The 17,002-nt window shown below is 35.6% G+C and overlaps 1 protein-coding gene and 1 pseudogene across 1 annotated transcript; one reads left to right on the top strand and one right to left on the bottom strand.

The window, feature by feature from the left end:
- Positions 1–374: 374 nt before the first annotated feature.
- On the bottom strand, positions 375–1,313 carry LOC105883414 (olfactory receptor 52E1-like). Its single transcript, XM_012786481.2, has one exon. It carries the CDS (start codon positions 1,311–1,313, stop codon positions 375–377), a length of 939 nt encoding a protein of 312 aa, XP_012641935.2.
- Positions 1,314–14,100: 12,787 nt separating this feature from the next.
- On the top strand, positions 14,101–15,040 carry LOC105883363 (olfactory receptor 52A5-like; annotated as a pseudogene).
- Positions 15,041–17,002: the final 1,962 nt, after the last annotated feature.

The following is a 17,002-nucleotide window of genomic DNA, read 5'->3' on the forward strand; positions in this document are numbered from 1 at the left end:
GTAATTACTTATTGTAGTTTTAAGAATTTGGTGAGTTAATACTTTTAAAATTATGGAAATTATTCCTGAATTGTAATATATATTCTATAAATGTTTGCTATTATAATTATGCTAGTCACTTTTTATCAACTTCACGTACTTTTTTATGTAAATGTTTTTTTACTTATCACATACTTGTTGACATTGGTATGCTTGTATTAAATGTTTATTAATATTTCTTTTGACTTATTTTTCTCACTAATAGAAATGAAAGACTTTATAAATCTGCACATAGTTCACTGTTTTCTGCAGATATCATGGTGTTGCAATTTTGAGAGTAGAGAATAAGTTCCATTTTTTCCAATTCAAGCCTCTTAATCTCTGAAGTCCAAATTTCATAATTTATTTCTAAAAGCTCTAACTACCCTCTCTCTGATCTGCTTAGTTCTGACCCCATAAATAACAGGGTTGAGAGCTGGTGGGATGACAACATAAAAGTTGGCAAGAAGAATATGGATGTATTGAGGAACATTTCGGCCAAACCGGTGAGTCATGAAGGAGAAAAATGCTGGTGTATAAAAGGCCAACATAACACAGACGTGGGAGCCACAGGTGCTGAGTGCTTTGAGTCGGGCATCCCTGGAAGGTAGACGGAAGACAGCACGAAGGATCTGAACGTAGGAAATGACAATGGCTATGATGTCAAACACCAGGACAGAGATGGCACATAAGCCATAGACAATATTGACTTTGATGCTGGCACAGGACAGGCGGGCAATGCCCATGTGCTCACAGTAGGTGTGGGGGATGATGTGGTGTCCACAGAAGGACAGTCGTAGGATGAGCAGAACAAAGGGGATTGCAATGGCTAAGGGTCTCAGAAGGATGATCAGTGCTATAACTGACACCACCTTGTTTGTCAGCACCAATGTGTAGCGAAGAGGGTTACAGATGGCCACGTAGCGGTCATAGGCCATGGCCACAAGCACAGCTGACTCCATGCCAGTGTACAGGTGGATGAAGAACATCTGGATGACACAGCCCTCAAAAGTGATTTCTCTTAGGTTGAACCAGAATATGCCAAGCATCTTGGGGATGGTGGATGTGGACAGGCCCAGGTCAATAGATGATAGAATGGCCAGGAAGTAGAACATAGGCTGGTGGAGACTTTTTTCTTTCTGGATCATAAAAACAATTATAATATTTCCCAATAAAGCAGTGAAATATACAACACAAAATGGAAAACCAATCCACATATGCACAGCTTCTAGCCCTGGAATTCCCAGAAGGAGAAAAAAGTAGGGGTGAACCTGCGTGTCGTTAGGAGGGATCATGCTTCTGAGGCCCCTTTACAGCTGCAGGAACCATAGAGCAGATGTCTCATTCACTGAGATGCTCTGTATTTTCTCATCCAATGTTATTTGTTTCCTATAAAATTATATAAAAATATGTTTTATTTTTTTCTAATAACCAGGCCCACCATGATATAACTTCATGATTTATGGAAACTTAAGTACGTGATGTTTTTGATGGATTTCAACAAAGATTGTATTTATTTTCATATATGTACAATATGGTTATCAAGTATCAATAGAATGTCAGAAAAATGACTAGATATTTGGTATACTGAGATATATCTTGTATTGTTTCCTTTCTTCAAAAAATTCTATATAACTTAACAATATTTTAAATAACAATAACATGTATGGTTTCTTTGCAATTTTAACATGTGCATTTTCCTTTCTATCTCAGGAAACAACTATTTCTCAGGGAATTGTTATAGCCTGGGAGGAAGAATTTGCATGAAATTATTTAAAAAATTCCAAACCCAGTGGTAGAAAGAGACTAAATCAACACGTGTACCTCTTTCATCAGAAATGATATCATTGCCATTAGAGTAGACAATATTAAATCCAGGAAATATAGACTCATGGAGAATATAATTGATGTAGTTGGGATAACCTCACTATTTGATTTTACAAATGGTGTTGAAAATAGCAGAAGAGAGGCCAAGATGTCAGGCTAGAAGCTTCTCGCACAAGCTACTTTCAAGGAGAGGTTTGAAAGTTGCAAGTTGATGCCCACCTACAAAGGGACTCTTTTGGAGAGAGCACTGTATATCATCAGAGAACTGACAAGAGACACTCACAGTGAAGGATACAGGGATGGGGAGATCCACATGCCAGGATCAGAAGGCACCTGAGGAAGATGCCTACAGTAGAAGAGAGATAATGAAGAGAAAGAACCCCAGGGCCTCATGCTTCCTGCACAGCCACTATGAGAAAGCTATGAGGCCCTCACCACCATCACTGTGGGTCTTCATTCTGATCATGGAACTGCTTGGAGAGTGTGCAGTAAAGTTGCATGAGACAGCAGGCTCAGCAGGGACATGCTGGCCTCTGTTCCTGGGTTGTTACAGCTGATGCCATTCTGTCCTCTCAGGTCTGGAGCACCAGGTCTACATAGGGATAAGCTTTGCTGCAACTGCTGCCACGTCTCCCCTTGCCAGGCCAGGGAGGGAGCAGGGAGAGCAGATGCTCTCCCAAGCTTGTGAGTGAAAACCAGGTACAACTCCCCAACAGGGAATTCGAAAGGAGTGGCGCCAGTACCACTAGAGAAGTCCTACAGTAGCAGCCATTTGGGACCTGTGTGAGGAGAAAGACCCAGCCTTCCAGCAGTTCCATCCCTGCTGCCCTGCATGCTGACCAGCAGAACAAGATCCTAGCCATGGATGCTGCAGAGCTTCATGCCCCCATGACACTGTGTGATGCCATGCCTGAGTCACAGCTCTGTACCACGGACCCATTAGCCACAGCTGCTCCCTGACACATACTGCCATTACACGGAGACCTGACTTGAGTGAATGCCCACAGACATGACACCTGTGACCACCACCTAAATAGCCTTGTCAAGCAGCCACTTCCACCACTGTGGGCAGAGCTGAGCAGAACAATCTCTCAAATGCTGCATCCACGGCTCATCCAGCCCCTTTTCTGAGCTTCCAACAGTGGCCTGGGGCCATCCCACCACTCCATACAAATATACCACAGTACTGGCTTAGACTATGACAACCACAGGGGAATAGTGTGTAATATGGCATTGTTACTTATAACCACAATGTTGCGCATTAGATCTTATTCATTGATGACAACTGAAATTTTTAATTTTTTATTTTGGCTAGTGGCTGCACCATTTTGCATTCCAACCAATAGGGTACAAGTGTTCCAATTTCTTCCCTTCCTTGGCAAAATTTGTCTTCCTGTTTAATTTTTTTTTGTTGTTGCTTTTGTTGTGGTTTGATTTTTATCATAGTCCTCCTAATGGATATGAAGTGCTATTGTGGTTTTGATTGGTATTTTTCCTGAGATTAGTGATGTTGAGCACCATTTCATATACCTGTTAGTCATTTGTATATCTTCTTTATAGAAATGTATATTCAAATCTTTAGCCTATTTTAAAATTAGACTATTAGTTTGTTAGATTTTTCTTTGCAATTGAGTTAAGATTCCCTTAAATATTTTGAAAACTAACCCCTTATCAAATATATGGTTTGCTTGCATTCTCTCCCATTTTGTAGATTACCTTTTTACTCTGTTGGTTGTTTCTTTTGTTGTACAAAAGGTTTTTAGTTTGATGTCCAAAATTAAACCTGTCTATTTTTTCCTCTTCTTTGAAACCCCAAAACAAAAGTACAGACACTATTTCTAGCCTTCACTCTGACACTCTCATGTTTTGCAGTGGCTTATGCTTTCCCTCAGCTGAAGCAACTTGTGGAGAAAAAAAAAAAAAAAACAAAAAACCCACTTCTGCATCACTACAGTTATATCTTCTAAGCACTTTAAAACAAGTACATAATAGTAGCTCTCAAAATAAACATGTTAAGATATAATGACTGGTGTGTGGTGAATATAGTAATGCTAATAATAGATTAGTAAATCTTTCTCAGGATTTTTATGTGTCCATGATACTCTGTTAGTGAAAAAAATGATCAGAAAAACTTAAATAGTATTGACCTAGGCAAGAAACTTTCTCTCTTTCGAAGATTCTAGCAGTTCAGAACTATAGTTATTCTTCAAACCTCATGCTGAAAACCTCCAAGTATTTCTAAACTATTGTGCAAAAATATTAACCAATTTGGTAACATATATTTTATTTTTTGACCCTATTCACAGCAAAACAGTAAGTTCAATAATCAAAGATTTTTCAGTTGACTAGATTGTGACAGTTTTGAGGGCAAAGAAAAATATAAATTTGCATGGAAGAGAAGGTGAATGGTAGCGGTGACACACAGACAAGGGTAGTAACTTGGAGCCAAAAATATATTAACCATTTTCTGTGGCTGTAACTTGGATCAATTAGCCCAAACTGACTTTGTGTTATGTGATAATGGATGGAGTCCAGATTTTGGAACTAGAATTTGTTTAAAAGAGAGTCTGATTCTTTCAAGTTGTCAATATCACATTATATCTTTAAAAAAGAAACTTCATATACAATATTAAAATACTATAGTATATATGTTGTAGATTTCAATATGAAATTAAAAATGAATATGAACAACATATTGGGAGAACAACATAAGTTAGAAAATTATAATAGTTGAATTATTTGATTTTCTCCACTTGGTCATAGATTGCTATTGTAATATTTGTGTAAATTTCCAATGAGGAAATAATTTAAATTAGTTTATAGATGTGATATTTAGACAGAACATTGGTTAAATATCTTATATATATCTATATATATATATATAGATAGATAGATATAGATCTAGAAATGTTTGGGAAAACATTGGAATTGGTCTGTAAACCATAAGTTAAGTTTTTTGTTTGTTTTTTGTTTTTGTTTGCTTATTTTAACAACAGCTTGGGAATTTTAGGAGTCTTTATCTGGTGTTTTGTACCACTCCTTTAGATAAAGGCATAAATTGTAAAGTATTCATCTTGAGAGCTGACGGGAGAACAGAGGAATATACAAATTTAAGTAAATTTCTGCAAGATAGTTATAGAATAGTGACAGCTAAGAGATGGCAAAGGAGGCAAGATTGATGATTAAGATAAAAGTACAGTAGGCAAAAGGATAAAGTAAGTTGAATGACAAAGACTTAAAGACAACACAGAGTTTTAAAAGCATTTACATATGTATACACATGCACACACATCACTTACTGAAATACTTGAAAATATGTTTTAATAAAGTGTTTGTTGAAGTACACACCTGAGTCTGTTTAAATTGTTACCTTGTTATCTTCTGGGCTCAACAATGCCTTCCAGGTTCAGTCAGGTTTCATTTAATTCTCTTTGTCTGTTGTCTATTTTATCTCCTTAACCTAAATCTCAATCAAATGGCCACAATAAAATGATTTCTTTCTTAATGACTCATTTCTAGACCCAAAGCCAGACTCGCAAGCAAAGCTTTCAAGATAAGGTAGTTCATCTACACTAGAATGTTTCCCTTTTCCCGCACTCTCACTGAAATGGGAGATTAAAACTGTAACAACTCCCTTAAAATGGAGTGTACAAACATAGGCACTCCCTGGAGAATAGAGATGCCCACAGCACTGAGTCAGATGTTCTATCCATATGGAGCATAACATCATTGGCGATGATGCACTGGCATTATCTCTAGGAGAGAGGAGAGGCCATGAGAAGGGCTTGCCTCTTAGTTTGTCTCCTTAAGAGAGACAAGTCCCTCCAGTTCTAGATTCCCTGTCATGAGTCCCAGGTACAAAGTCCAGGTCACAAAGAATCTTGAGGTGATTTTCTATAGGGAAATCACCCTGGCATTTCTCTTTTATTATCATGGTTGTTTACCTTGCTCTTATCAGGTAAAATGCTCCAAAATTCACCCACATTTTCTCTATCACCCTACCCATAAACCAAATGCAATGTTAAATACAATCATCAAATATCAAAACCCAACTAATATCTCTCATTTCATGGAGAAATGTTGTAAAGATTGTTGTTGTAAAGATTCAATAGGTAATACAGGTATACCTCTTAAAACATTTTATGATATATAAATATATATATGTATGTATGTGAGTGTGAGCATATGTAATTTTCAAACATTAAGGCCATATTTTGTGTCATAAAATTCTATGTTTTTGTCAAATGTATAGTATCATGCATCCAGTATTATAGTACTTTATAACGTAATGTGACCACCCTAAAAATTCCCTTGTGCTTTATTTAGGTAATTAACATCTCCACACTCCTCTTCCAACTGAAAACCACTAATATGTTTGCTGTCTCTATAGTTTTCTCTCTTCTAGAATATAATTTTACTAGAATAATACAACTTGAAACACAGGCTTCTTTTACTTACCAGTATGTGTTTAAATACTACACATTTCTTTTCATGGTAAGATACCTCATTTCTTATTAATGGTTAATGCTATTTGACTGTATGAATGTACTCCAATTTGTACATTCATTCACCTGTTGAAGGGCAATTGGTTACTTCCAGTTCTTAAAAGATAAAGTGCTACAAATAACCACGTGTAGGATTTTTTTAAATTTTTATTATTATTATTATTTTTTATTTTAGCGTATTACGGGGGTACAAGTGTTAAGGTTACTTATATTGCCCATGCACCCCTCCCCTCTCGAGTAAGAGCTTCAAGCATGTCCATCCCCCAAACGTTGCACATCTTACTCATTGTGGTTGTATACACCCATTACCTCCTCCCCTCTCCCACCCTCCCGACACCTGATAAATGTTACTCCTATATGTCCACTTAGGTGTTGATCCGTTAATACCAATTTGCTGGTGAGTACATGTGGTGCTGGTTTTTCCATTCTTGAGATACTTCACTTAGTAGAATGGGTTCCAGCTGTGTCCAGGAATATACAAGAGGTGCTATATCACCATTGTTTCTTAAAGCTGAGTAGTATTCCATGGTATACATACACCACATTTTATTAATCCTCTCTTGAATTGATGGGCACTTGGGTTGTTTCCATAGCTTTACAATTGTGAATTGTGCAGCTATAAACATTCGAGTGCAGGTGTCTTTTTCATAAAGTGACTTTTGTTCTTTTGGGTAGATGCCCAGTTAGTGGAATTGCTGGATCAAATGGTAGATCTACTTGTATCACTTTAGGTATCTCCATATTGCTTTCCACAGAGGTTGAACTAGTTTGCAGTCCCACCAGCAGTGTAGTAGTGTTCCTCCCTCTCTGCATCCACCCCAGCATTTGTTGTTTGGGGACTTTTTGATAAAGGCCATTCTCACTGAAGTTAAGTGATATCTCATTGTGGTTTTGATTTGCATTTCCCTGATGATTAGAGATGTTGAACATTTTTTCATCTGTTTGTTAGCCATTATGCTGTCTTCTTTTGAGAAGCTTCTGTTCATGTCCTTTGCCCATTTTTTGATAGTGTTGCTTGATTTTTCCTTGCTGATTTTCCTGAGTTCTAAATAGATTCCAGTTATCAGCCCTTTATCAGATGTACAGCTTGCAAAAATTTTCTCCCATTCTGTGGGTTGTCTGTTTGCTCTATTGGCAGTTTCTTTGGCTGTGCAGAGGCTTTTTAATTTCATTAGGTCCCATTTGTTTATTTTTGTTGTTGTTTTGATTGCCTTTGGGGTCTTCTTCATAAATTCTTTGCCTAGGGCAATGTCTAGAAGAGTATTTCCAACATTTTCCTCTAGAATTCTAATAGTTTCACACCTTATGTTTAAGTCTGTTACCAGCGTGAGTTGATTTTTGTGAGAGGTGAAAGGTGTGGGTCTTGTTTCTGTCTTCTACATGTGGCTATCCAGTTTCCCCAGTGTATGTTTTTGTCTGCTTTGTTGAAAATAAGTTGGCTATGTGAGGATGGTTTTATATCTTGGTTCTCTGTTCTGTTCCACTGATCAATGTCCCTGTTCTTGTGCCAGTAAATAGCTGTTTTAATGACTATAGCCTTGTAGTATAGTTTGAAGTCTGGTAAATTGATACCTCCTATTTTGTTTTTATTGCCTAGGATTGATTTTGCTATACAGGGTCTTCTCTGGTTCCATACAAAGCATAAAATTATTTTTTCTATATCTGTGAAAAATGATGATGGTATTTTGATAGGGATTGCATTAACTCTGTAGGTCACCTTTGGGTTGTATAGACATTTTAACAATGTTGATTCTGCCGACCCATGAGCATGGTATATTCTTCCGTCTGTTTACGTCCTCTGCTATTTCCTTCTTCAGTGTTTCATAGTTCTCCCTGTAGAGGTCTTTTACCTCCTTAGTTAAATATATTCCAAGTTACTTTATTTTCTTTGTTGCTATTTTGAAGGGAATGAGTCTTTAATTTGGTTCTCACTTGTACTGTTGTTGGCGTATATGAATGCCTCTAAGTCAAAAAGATCACAAATAGACAACCTAATGAGTCATCTCAAAGAGCTGGAAAAAGAAGAACAGACCAACCCCAAACCCAGCAGAAGAAGTGAAATCATTAAGACCAAATCAGAACTAAATGAAATTGACAACAGGGAAACTATATGGAAGATTAATAAAGCAAAAAGTTGGTTCTTTGAAAAAATAAACAAAATTGACACACCATTGGCTAGATTAATGAAAAGCAGAAAAGAAAAATCTTTAATAAGCTCCATCAGGAACAATAAAGGAGAAATTACAACTGATGCTACAGAGACACAAGATATAATTTATAAATACTACAAAAACCTCTATGCACACAAACTGGAAAATGTGGAGGAAATGGACAATTTCTTAGAAACACACAGCCTCCCTAGGCTCAACCAGGAAGAAATAGAATTCCTGAACAGACCAATATCAAGTATTGAAATTGAAACAGCAATAAAAAACCTTTCTAAAAAGAAAAGTCCTGGAGCAGATGGTTTCACACCTGAATTTTACCACACCTACAAAGAAGAACTGGTGCCTATCCTGCAGAAATTATTCCACAACATCGAGAAGGATGGAAATCTCCCCAACACATTTTAGGAAGTGAACATAACCCTGATACCAAAACCAGGAAAGGATGCAACAAAAAAAGAAAACTACAGACCGATATCCCTTATGAATATAGATGCAAACATTCTCAACAAAATCCTAGCCAATCAAATCCAGGTGTTTGTCAAGAAAATAATTCATCACAACCAAATGGGCTTCATCCCAGGGATGCAGGGATGGTTCAACATAGGTAAATCTATAAATGTAATTCACCATATAAACAGCAGCAAAGACAAAGACCATATGATCTTCTCAATAGACGCAGAGAAAGCATTTGACAAAATTCAACACCCTTTTATGATAAGAACGCTCAACAAAATAGGTATAGATGGGACTTACCTAAAAATGATACAAGCCATATATGACAAACTCACAGCCAATATCATACTGAATGGGGAAAAATTGAAAGCATTCCCACTTAGAACTGGAACAAGACAAGGTTGCCCACTATCTCCACTTCTGTTCAACATAGTGCTGGAAGTCCTCACTACAGCAATCAGACAAGAGAGCAGAATTAAGGGTGTCCAAATGGGAGTAGAAGAGATCAAACTCTCACTCTTCGCTGATGACATGATATTATACCTACAAATCCCCAAGGATTCAACAAAGAGACTTCTTGATCTGATAAATGAATTTGGTAAAGTCTCAGGATAGATCTTATTTTCTTTCTTTGTAGTTTTCCACATATTTGATTCTGTATGCATTGTGATAGAATTTTACTTTAGTATTTCATTTTTTGGGTGCTACTTTAAATGATACCGATTTTGTTTTCATATTCAATTCCATTTTATCATGGCTGTCATGTAGGAAAGAAATTGTCTTTTATATGTTAAAAGTGCATGTTACAATCATACATTAACTCTAAGAGTGTTTATTATTTGAATAATTATTTGTTATTTTCTATATATGTTATGTTATCTGCAAATAAAGACAATTCAATTTTTTCTTTCCAACACTATGTAATTTCCTTTTTTCATATTATTGTTTTAGCCAGGGTTTACAGTTTGACATTGAGTAGAAGTGGTAAAAGAATGCATTTTAGATAATTTCAGATTTTAGGCTTAATCTATTAAGTTTCTCATAATTAAGTATGGTTTAGCTGTATATTTTTAATTTTTAAAGATTATTTGTAAAATAAGTTGTGTACGGTTTTTCTTTATTTCTATATGGGTACTATCAATGTATTTTCCTTGTCTTCTAGTTTTTAGATACAACAAGACAATATAGTAATGAATGCATAAAAACAGACATCCCTGGGTCTCAGTTTCAAAGAAAATACTTGTAAACTCCTAAGATTATGACATTGCACAATGAAGTTTACTATAAATGGATTGAATCAGGTTAATGAAGTTTTCTTTCATTCTTACTCCTGGGTTAGAGAGAGAGTTGAGTGCTAACACCACAACTGCAGCCAGTGGAAGGGTTGAGCGCCACCAAGGCCACGCTTCTCAGGCTGATGACCATAGCACACGCCTACGGATGAAACTAAATCAGAAGAACAGAAACCATCCTTCTACTCACACGCCCATGCTCAGTCTAAAAGGATTTGAAAATCTAGTAACAGTAGAATACTGCTAGGAAAGGGACAAGAGTGGAGGCAGAGAATGAAATGTGATTACATCTAAGTCACACATCACAGGAAAAATAGAGGACCTGAGGAAAAACTTTCTTTCAGTAAACAGTCTCATACCTGAGATACAAGGTAGCACTTCAGCAATTTGAAGACTGTGGTATACCGAGGGTGCTTTCCACAAAGATCAGAAGCACGGCAACAAGTTTTACTTGTAAACATATTACTAACCATTATAGTGTCTTCCTAGCTAGTGGAAGAAAGTAAAGTATAATACGTATTTCAGCAAAAATAATTGAAGATAGATTTTAAAAATTCAAGTTAAAATGGCAAACAAATTAGGAAATGCTTAGGGGAGAATTTACAAAACATGCAAAATGTGTGCACTGAAAACTAGAAAGTATTAGTGAGTGTGTTTAAAGAAGACCTCCATAAATAGGGCGATACATCATATTCATGGATTGAAATATCCATGTTTTCCTAATTAGCTAGTTTACTTTCCATGTGTCTCCTTCTCAAGACTAGTCTTGATAGAGAATAGGTGTTAAAGAAAGGTATGTAGGAAATAACAAATGTAAATTACATAAAAATATGAAAAAATGGATAAAACCATTAAGAGGGAAATGGTATGCTTTATGGAAGAAAGCTTGGAATTAGCCTTGAATAATGTGGAATTATTAATGTTAATTGGAGTGTAGTAATCCATGAATCAAAAGAGGGTCTACATGTTTAAAAATATAATCGATCAAATCGAGATGTGGCTTCCCCTGGATCATTGTAATAAAACATAAGGATTAAGGCTGGGGGATATTTGAGAATGTTGGTGGTATATAGGTAGAGATCTTAGCTTTTTATTTAACTGATATTCTTACCATGCCTAGAACAGTGTCTGGCACCTATATATTGTCAATTGATTATATATTGAATGAATTACTTAACAAATAATGGAATTCATTTAATACCAGACTTAGGAGCTTTATTACAGTAAAGGATGGAAGGCATCTGAGATCACTGAAATATTCAAATAAGATAATTTCATCTTCAAACATTTATGAAATATTTATTTTGTGCCAGTTAAAACTTCATGAAAAAATGGTAATGGATGTGGAAGACATTCCTTAGTTACTGATGATGGAGGAGATGATCTTCTGTCGTCATGGTTTGTTTTGTGTTCTTTAATTGCTTCCTTGTCCATTTTTCCATTTCCTAAGTTTTTTGTTGTTGTTGTTATCCTTCTGTTTCTTTCTTCTGTTTCTTTTAGCAGAATCTTAGTAAATAAAGAGAAAGTTAAGGTCTCAGATGAAATGTCTACCTCTGGATGATGGAAATATTCTCCGTCTCTAGAGTGCCACCAGACTCCTAAGGGACATGTCTTCAATGTGATAAGCCCAGTTGCAGTCATGGTCCTTGCTGCCCTGAAACACACTTCCCGGGTAGCCCAACATACAGGCACTCACACACTTGTTTTCTGAAGCTCGGATCTGTGTGAGTATTTTTGCACTAACTATAAAGAGCATTTAGATATTAAACATGCCATGAACAGATGGTAGTCTGTTCCTTATACTAAGGAGATGATTATTATGAGAGAAATTAAATATTATAGATAACAGTGAAAAATGGTAACCAGATAAGACGTAGAGAAAATAACATGTAAATAATTGTGCTGATGCAATAAGGGGATATCTGTTCTATTTTTTGTCCCTCCTTACCTGACACTGCCAAGGTGGGCTTTGAAGAACTGAAACCTCTTGAATGTAAAACAGACAGTGTCAAGCAGAAATTATATAATATTAATATCACTTAGCTGCCTAAACAATGATTTCAGATAAATCTTGTTTTAAAGTTCTAGATTGGCCAGGCATTGTGGGTCCTGCCTGTAATCCTAGCACTTTTGAGGTAGGATGATCACTGGAGGCCAGGAATTTGAGAGTGCCAAACACTAACCACTAGACCACTAGGCAGCAACAAAGCCAGGAGTTTGAAATCAGCCTGCAAAACATAGCAAGACCCAGTCTCTACAAAAAAATTTTAAAAATTATCCAGGCATAGTAGTATGTGCCTGTAGTCCCAGTTGCTAAGAGAGCTGAGACAGGAGGATCACTTGAGCCAAGGATTTGGAAGGTGCAGTGAGCTTTAATCACACCAGTGCACATTAGCCTGTGCAGCAGAGTGAGACCCTGTCTTAAAAATAAATAAATAAGTAAAGTTTTGGATCCATGACCAAGCAATTTAACTTCATAGAGAGGAAAATTTCATGGTGATATTACCTTCTCCACGGGAGTTGCTTTTTATAATTACTTGTGAAAATGCATGTAGATTTATATAGAGCCCTTAACACTGCAGTGTTCTTAATTGAGTAACACTAAATCTTATTGATACTTTCAATATCATCCTATGGGGGGATAGTGACCATATAGGGTTATAGGACCCTATAGGATAGAAACCCTATAGGATAGAAACCCTATAGGACCCTATAGGATAGAAACCCTATAGGATTATAGTTTCAATCTGGCTTGTACCGATAAGCAAGTGTTGAAATTACCAGCTGTCTTTTTAAAGCCACTTAATATTCCATTCTGGTGAAATCTGTTATGTAATGAATATTATGTGGTACGGGGGACAGTTTGGTTTGTAATGTTTCTTTTAGTGGCTGTGGTCCTACATGTTTGAAAGGTGTCTGGGACACATAATGTATTTTTGGGTTTTAGTTGCATAGATGTATAATTCATTGAGCTAAAATATTTAAGGGACAATATCCAATTGCTCGCAAATTCTCTTTATAATTAACAGATTCAGAGAAGTCTACTATCGCTCCACAGGTAAGTACAGCCTAGGCTATTTTCCTTAAGCTCATGCCATTTTATTTCCTCTTTATCACAGCCACCATCATTACTGATTGATTTAAATATGGAAAAGATGTTTAAAATAGATGGATAATATTTTTAATGTCCTGTATGTAGAACTCTCTATTTTTAGAACTTTCAGACTGTAGTGTAACCAAAACGGTGATATAAAAAATTGAGGAAGAAAAATGAAAAAGAGATAAAAAAAACTACAATTTTTATTTGAAAAGATAAGTACTTGGAAAGGCCAAAAAAAAAGGAGTAGTTTGAGAAATTTTTACATTTTATCATAAAAGGTAATACTGCTTAAAACTTATCTTTATAAATTTGAAAAAACTATTATAATATTTTGCTAAATGAAAAAGTTTATAGTTAATATCAATATGTAATATAATACTTACAAAAATAAAGAAAATAGAGACATACTTAGAAATTAGGATATAAATTGCTTATATATACAACTGATAAATTTTGTTTAATTTCATTGTGCTTATTCACATATTCTTTAAGGAATAAGCAAAAGCTACTTAAAATAACATCATACTTTAATTTCCAAAAGCCCTTAAAAAAAGAAAAACTAATTGTCTTTGTAGTAAAATCTGGCTAAAGTCCAGTTTGGCAGTGGAGGAATGCAATAAGTTATATTATTTTCCAAATATTTCGCCGGCATCATACAGGACAATGGATGCTATCCATATATTTATTTTTTTCCATTAGACTTGAAGATTTGTGGTATTTCCCATCACTGCCCCATCATGCTACTTACCAATGGCACCTTCTTCAAACCATCTATCTTCATGCTAATTGGAATTCCAGGCCTTGAATCTGTGCAACACTGGATCGGGATCCCATTCTTCATTTATCCTGGCCATTATTGGCAATGGCCTCCTCCTCACCATCATCCACACCGAGCGCAGTCTCCATGAGCCCATGTATATCTTTTTGGCCGTGTTGGCAGCTACTGACCTTGGCCTGACCTTATGCATTACCCCTAAAATGCTGGCGATCTTTTGGCTTCAATCAAGGGAGATTCACTTTGAATCCTGTCTAATCCAAATGTACTTTACTCACACTTTCCAGTGCATGGAGTCTGGCACCCTCCTGGCCATGGCCTTTGACAGGTATGTGGCTATCTGTGACCCCCTGCGACATTCTGCTGTCCTCACTAAGAGGGTGCTTGTCATCATTATCATGGTGGTGACCATCCGAGCCTCTGTGATCATCATCATGTGTCCACTTCTAATTAAGTTGCGCCTGAAATATTTCCGGACCACACTCATCTCTCATTCCTACTGTGAGCATATGGCTGTGGTCAAGCTGGCTGCTGAGAATGTCAAGGCCAATAAAGCATATGGACTCTTTGTGGCTTTCTCTGTACTTGGATTTGATGTGATCTTCATTTTCTTGTCCTACGCTTTTATCTTCTGGGCTGTCTTTAAATTGCCACAGAAGGAGGCACGACTCAAGGCATTCAATACCTGCACAGCCCACATCTTTGTCTTCCTCCAGTTCTATATTCTAACATTTTTTACATTCTTCATACACAGGTTTGGCTTGAGTGTTGCTCCTTATGTACACATTCTACTGTCTAATCTTTATCTCCTTGTTCCACCCCTGCTTAACCCTATCGTCTATGGAGTGAAGACAAAACAGATCCGAGAGGGAGTTATCAAAATGTTCACTCCCAAGAATTAAATTGCAAGTACTCTAATTTCTCTTTCACTCTTCATAATAATGTACTTAGCGATTCTTGTCATGCAGAGTTGTACCATGTTAATCTTTGCATTAATATTATTTCAGTTTCCATAGGATACAGATTTTATAAATAAAATTACCAATAATTTATATACACATTTTCAGATACCATTATAGTTATTTAAATCATTTTACCAATGCTAATAATGCTTTTTATGAAACTTCCTTTACAATTTTTGTTATTCTTTTAGATTTATTCTATCTTTGGGATGAAGTCAATTTTACACAATGTTACTATAAGTTATATGCTTTACACCAGGTATTACTGTCACCAAGTATTCTCATACTTTGTACCACCAGGTTCTAAATTATGGATGCATGGTGAAATTGTAGCATTTTATTAATAATTATTAGTAAATTCTCAATTCTGTAAGGCCTCATTAACTCATATACACATTTACATGTAACATGCTACAGTATGCATGTAAAATTCCAGTCTCACTTTTTTTAATTTTTGTAGTCACTGTGAGTTTTAGACTGTATGTTCTTTTTAGAACTAAATGTTTCCTATGAAAACAAAAACTATCATTTAATACTATTTTAATCTCGTTTTAATTTTCTAGAAGTGACTTATTACAGACTGAGAGTTCATTAAATTTTATAAAAAGCTTTTTGTTTATTTTTTTCTCAATGCCCCTATAGAGTACGGGAAATTGTGTTTTTCAGGGATAATAAAGAGATAAATGCCATCTATCTTCCCTCGTTTCCTACATACTAAATCCATGAGTGTGGGAAAAGACCTTACTGTCTGTGGGTCACCAGGATTGAGTCTCTAAGTAGCTCAAAAGTCTAATTATTCATGTATAATCTTACATATTTCTCAACATTCTCAAAGAATATAACTGTAATGAAATATGTGTACCTTACAATGATTTAATTATCTTAAGCTTCAAAAAATCCCCACATTTACTTCTGTGTAATGACATATCAATTGTTGTATTCCATGAACACTTTTTGAGTAGAAACTTAATTTAAAAATAGATAACTCAAACTATAGTTTCAAGAGGCACATTTTATATTTTCCTCTTCTATATGGTCAAGATAATGATTAATATATTGCCTTTTATTTCATTTCTGTAAACACCAGTTCAATATTGTCACTTGATTTATTTTTCTCTAATTTCTCTTGGTATTTAGATTAAAAATGTATCAACTTAATATTTGACTTTTCACCCAGAGCATTACTTGTTTTCTACAATAGCTGCTCCATTTTATATTCACTCAAGTAATGTCTGAGGGATCCCATTTCTTCACATCCTAAATATCACTTGTCATAATTAGCTTATTTTTATTAGCAACATCCTAGTTTATGAAAATTGGTACCATTGTAGTTTTAATTTGCATTCCCCTGATGACTAAAGATGTTGAGGATATTTTCATGTACTTATTGGAAATTTATATATCTTCTTTAGAGAAAAGACTATTAAAATTCTTTGCCCAATTTTAATTTAAAAAATTTTTACTGATACATAATATTTGTACATATTTACAGGGTATGTGTGATTTTTTGTTATATGCATACATGTTATATGATTTAATGATCAAGTAAGGGTATTTAGGGCATCCATCACTTTGAGTATTTATTATTTCATTAGTTGGTGCCAGGTGTTGGAAGCATTGAAGTCCTCTCTTCTAGCTATTTTGAAATATGCAATACATTGTTGTTATGGAACATTGCAACTTATTCCTTCTAAATGACTGTATATTTATACCTCTTAATCAAACTTTCTTCATTCCCCTTGGGACACACATGTACATTCTTCTCAATGTCTGGTGGTTAAAATTCTATTCTCAACCTCCATGAGATCAACTTTTGCGGCTCAAATATATGGGTGAGAACATGTGATATTGTCTTTCTGTGCTCAATTATTTCACCTAACATAATGACTTCCAGTTTCACCA

This window comes from Microcebus murinus, chromosome 4, assembly GCF_040939455.1.
Source record: "Microcebus murinus isolate Inina chromosome 4, M.murinus_Inina_mat1.0, whole genome shotgun sequence".
Taxonomy (NCBI): Eukaryota; Metazoa; Chordata; class Mammalia; order Primates; family Cheirogaleidae; genus Microcebus; species Microcebus murinus.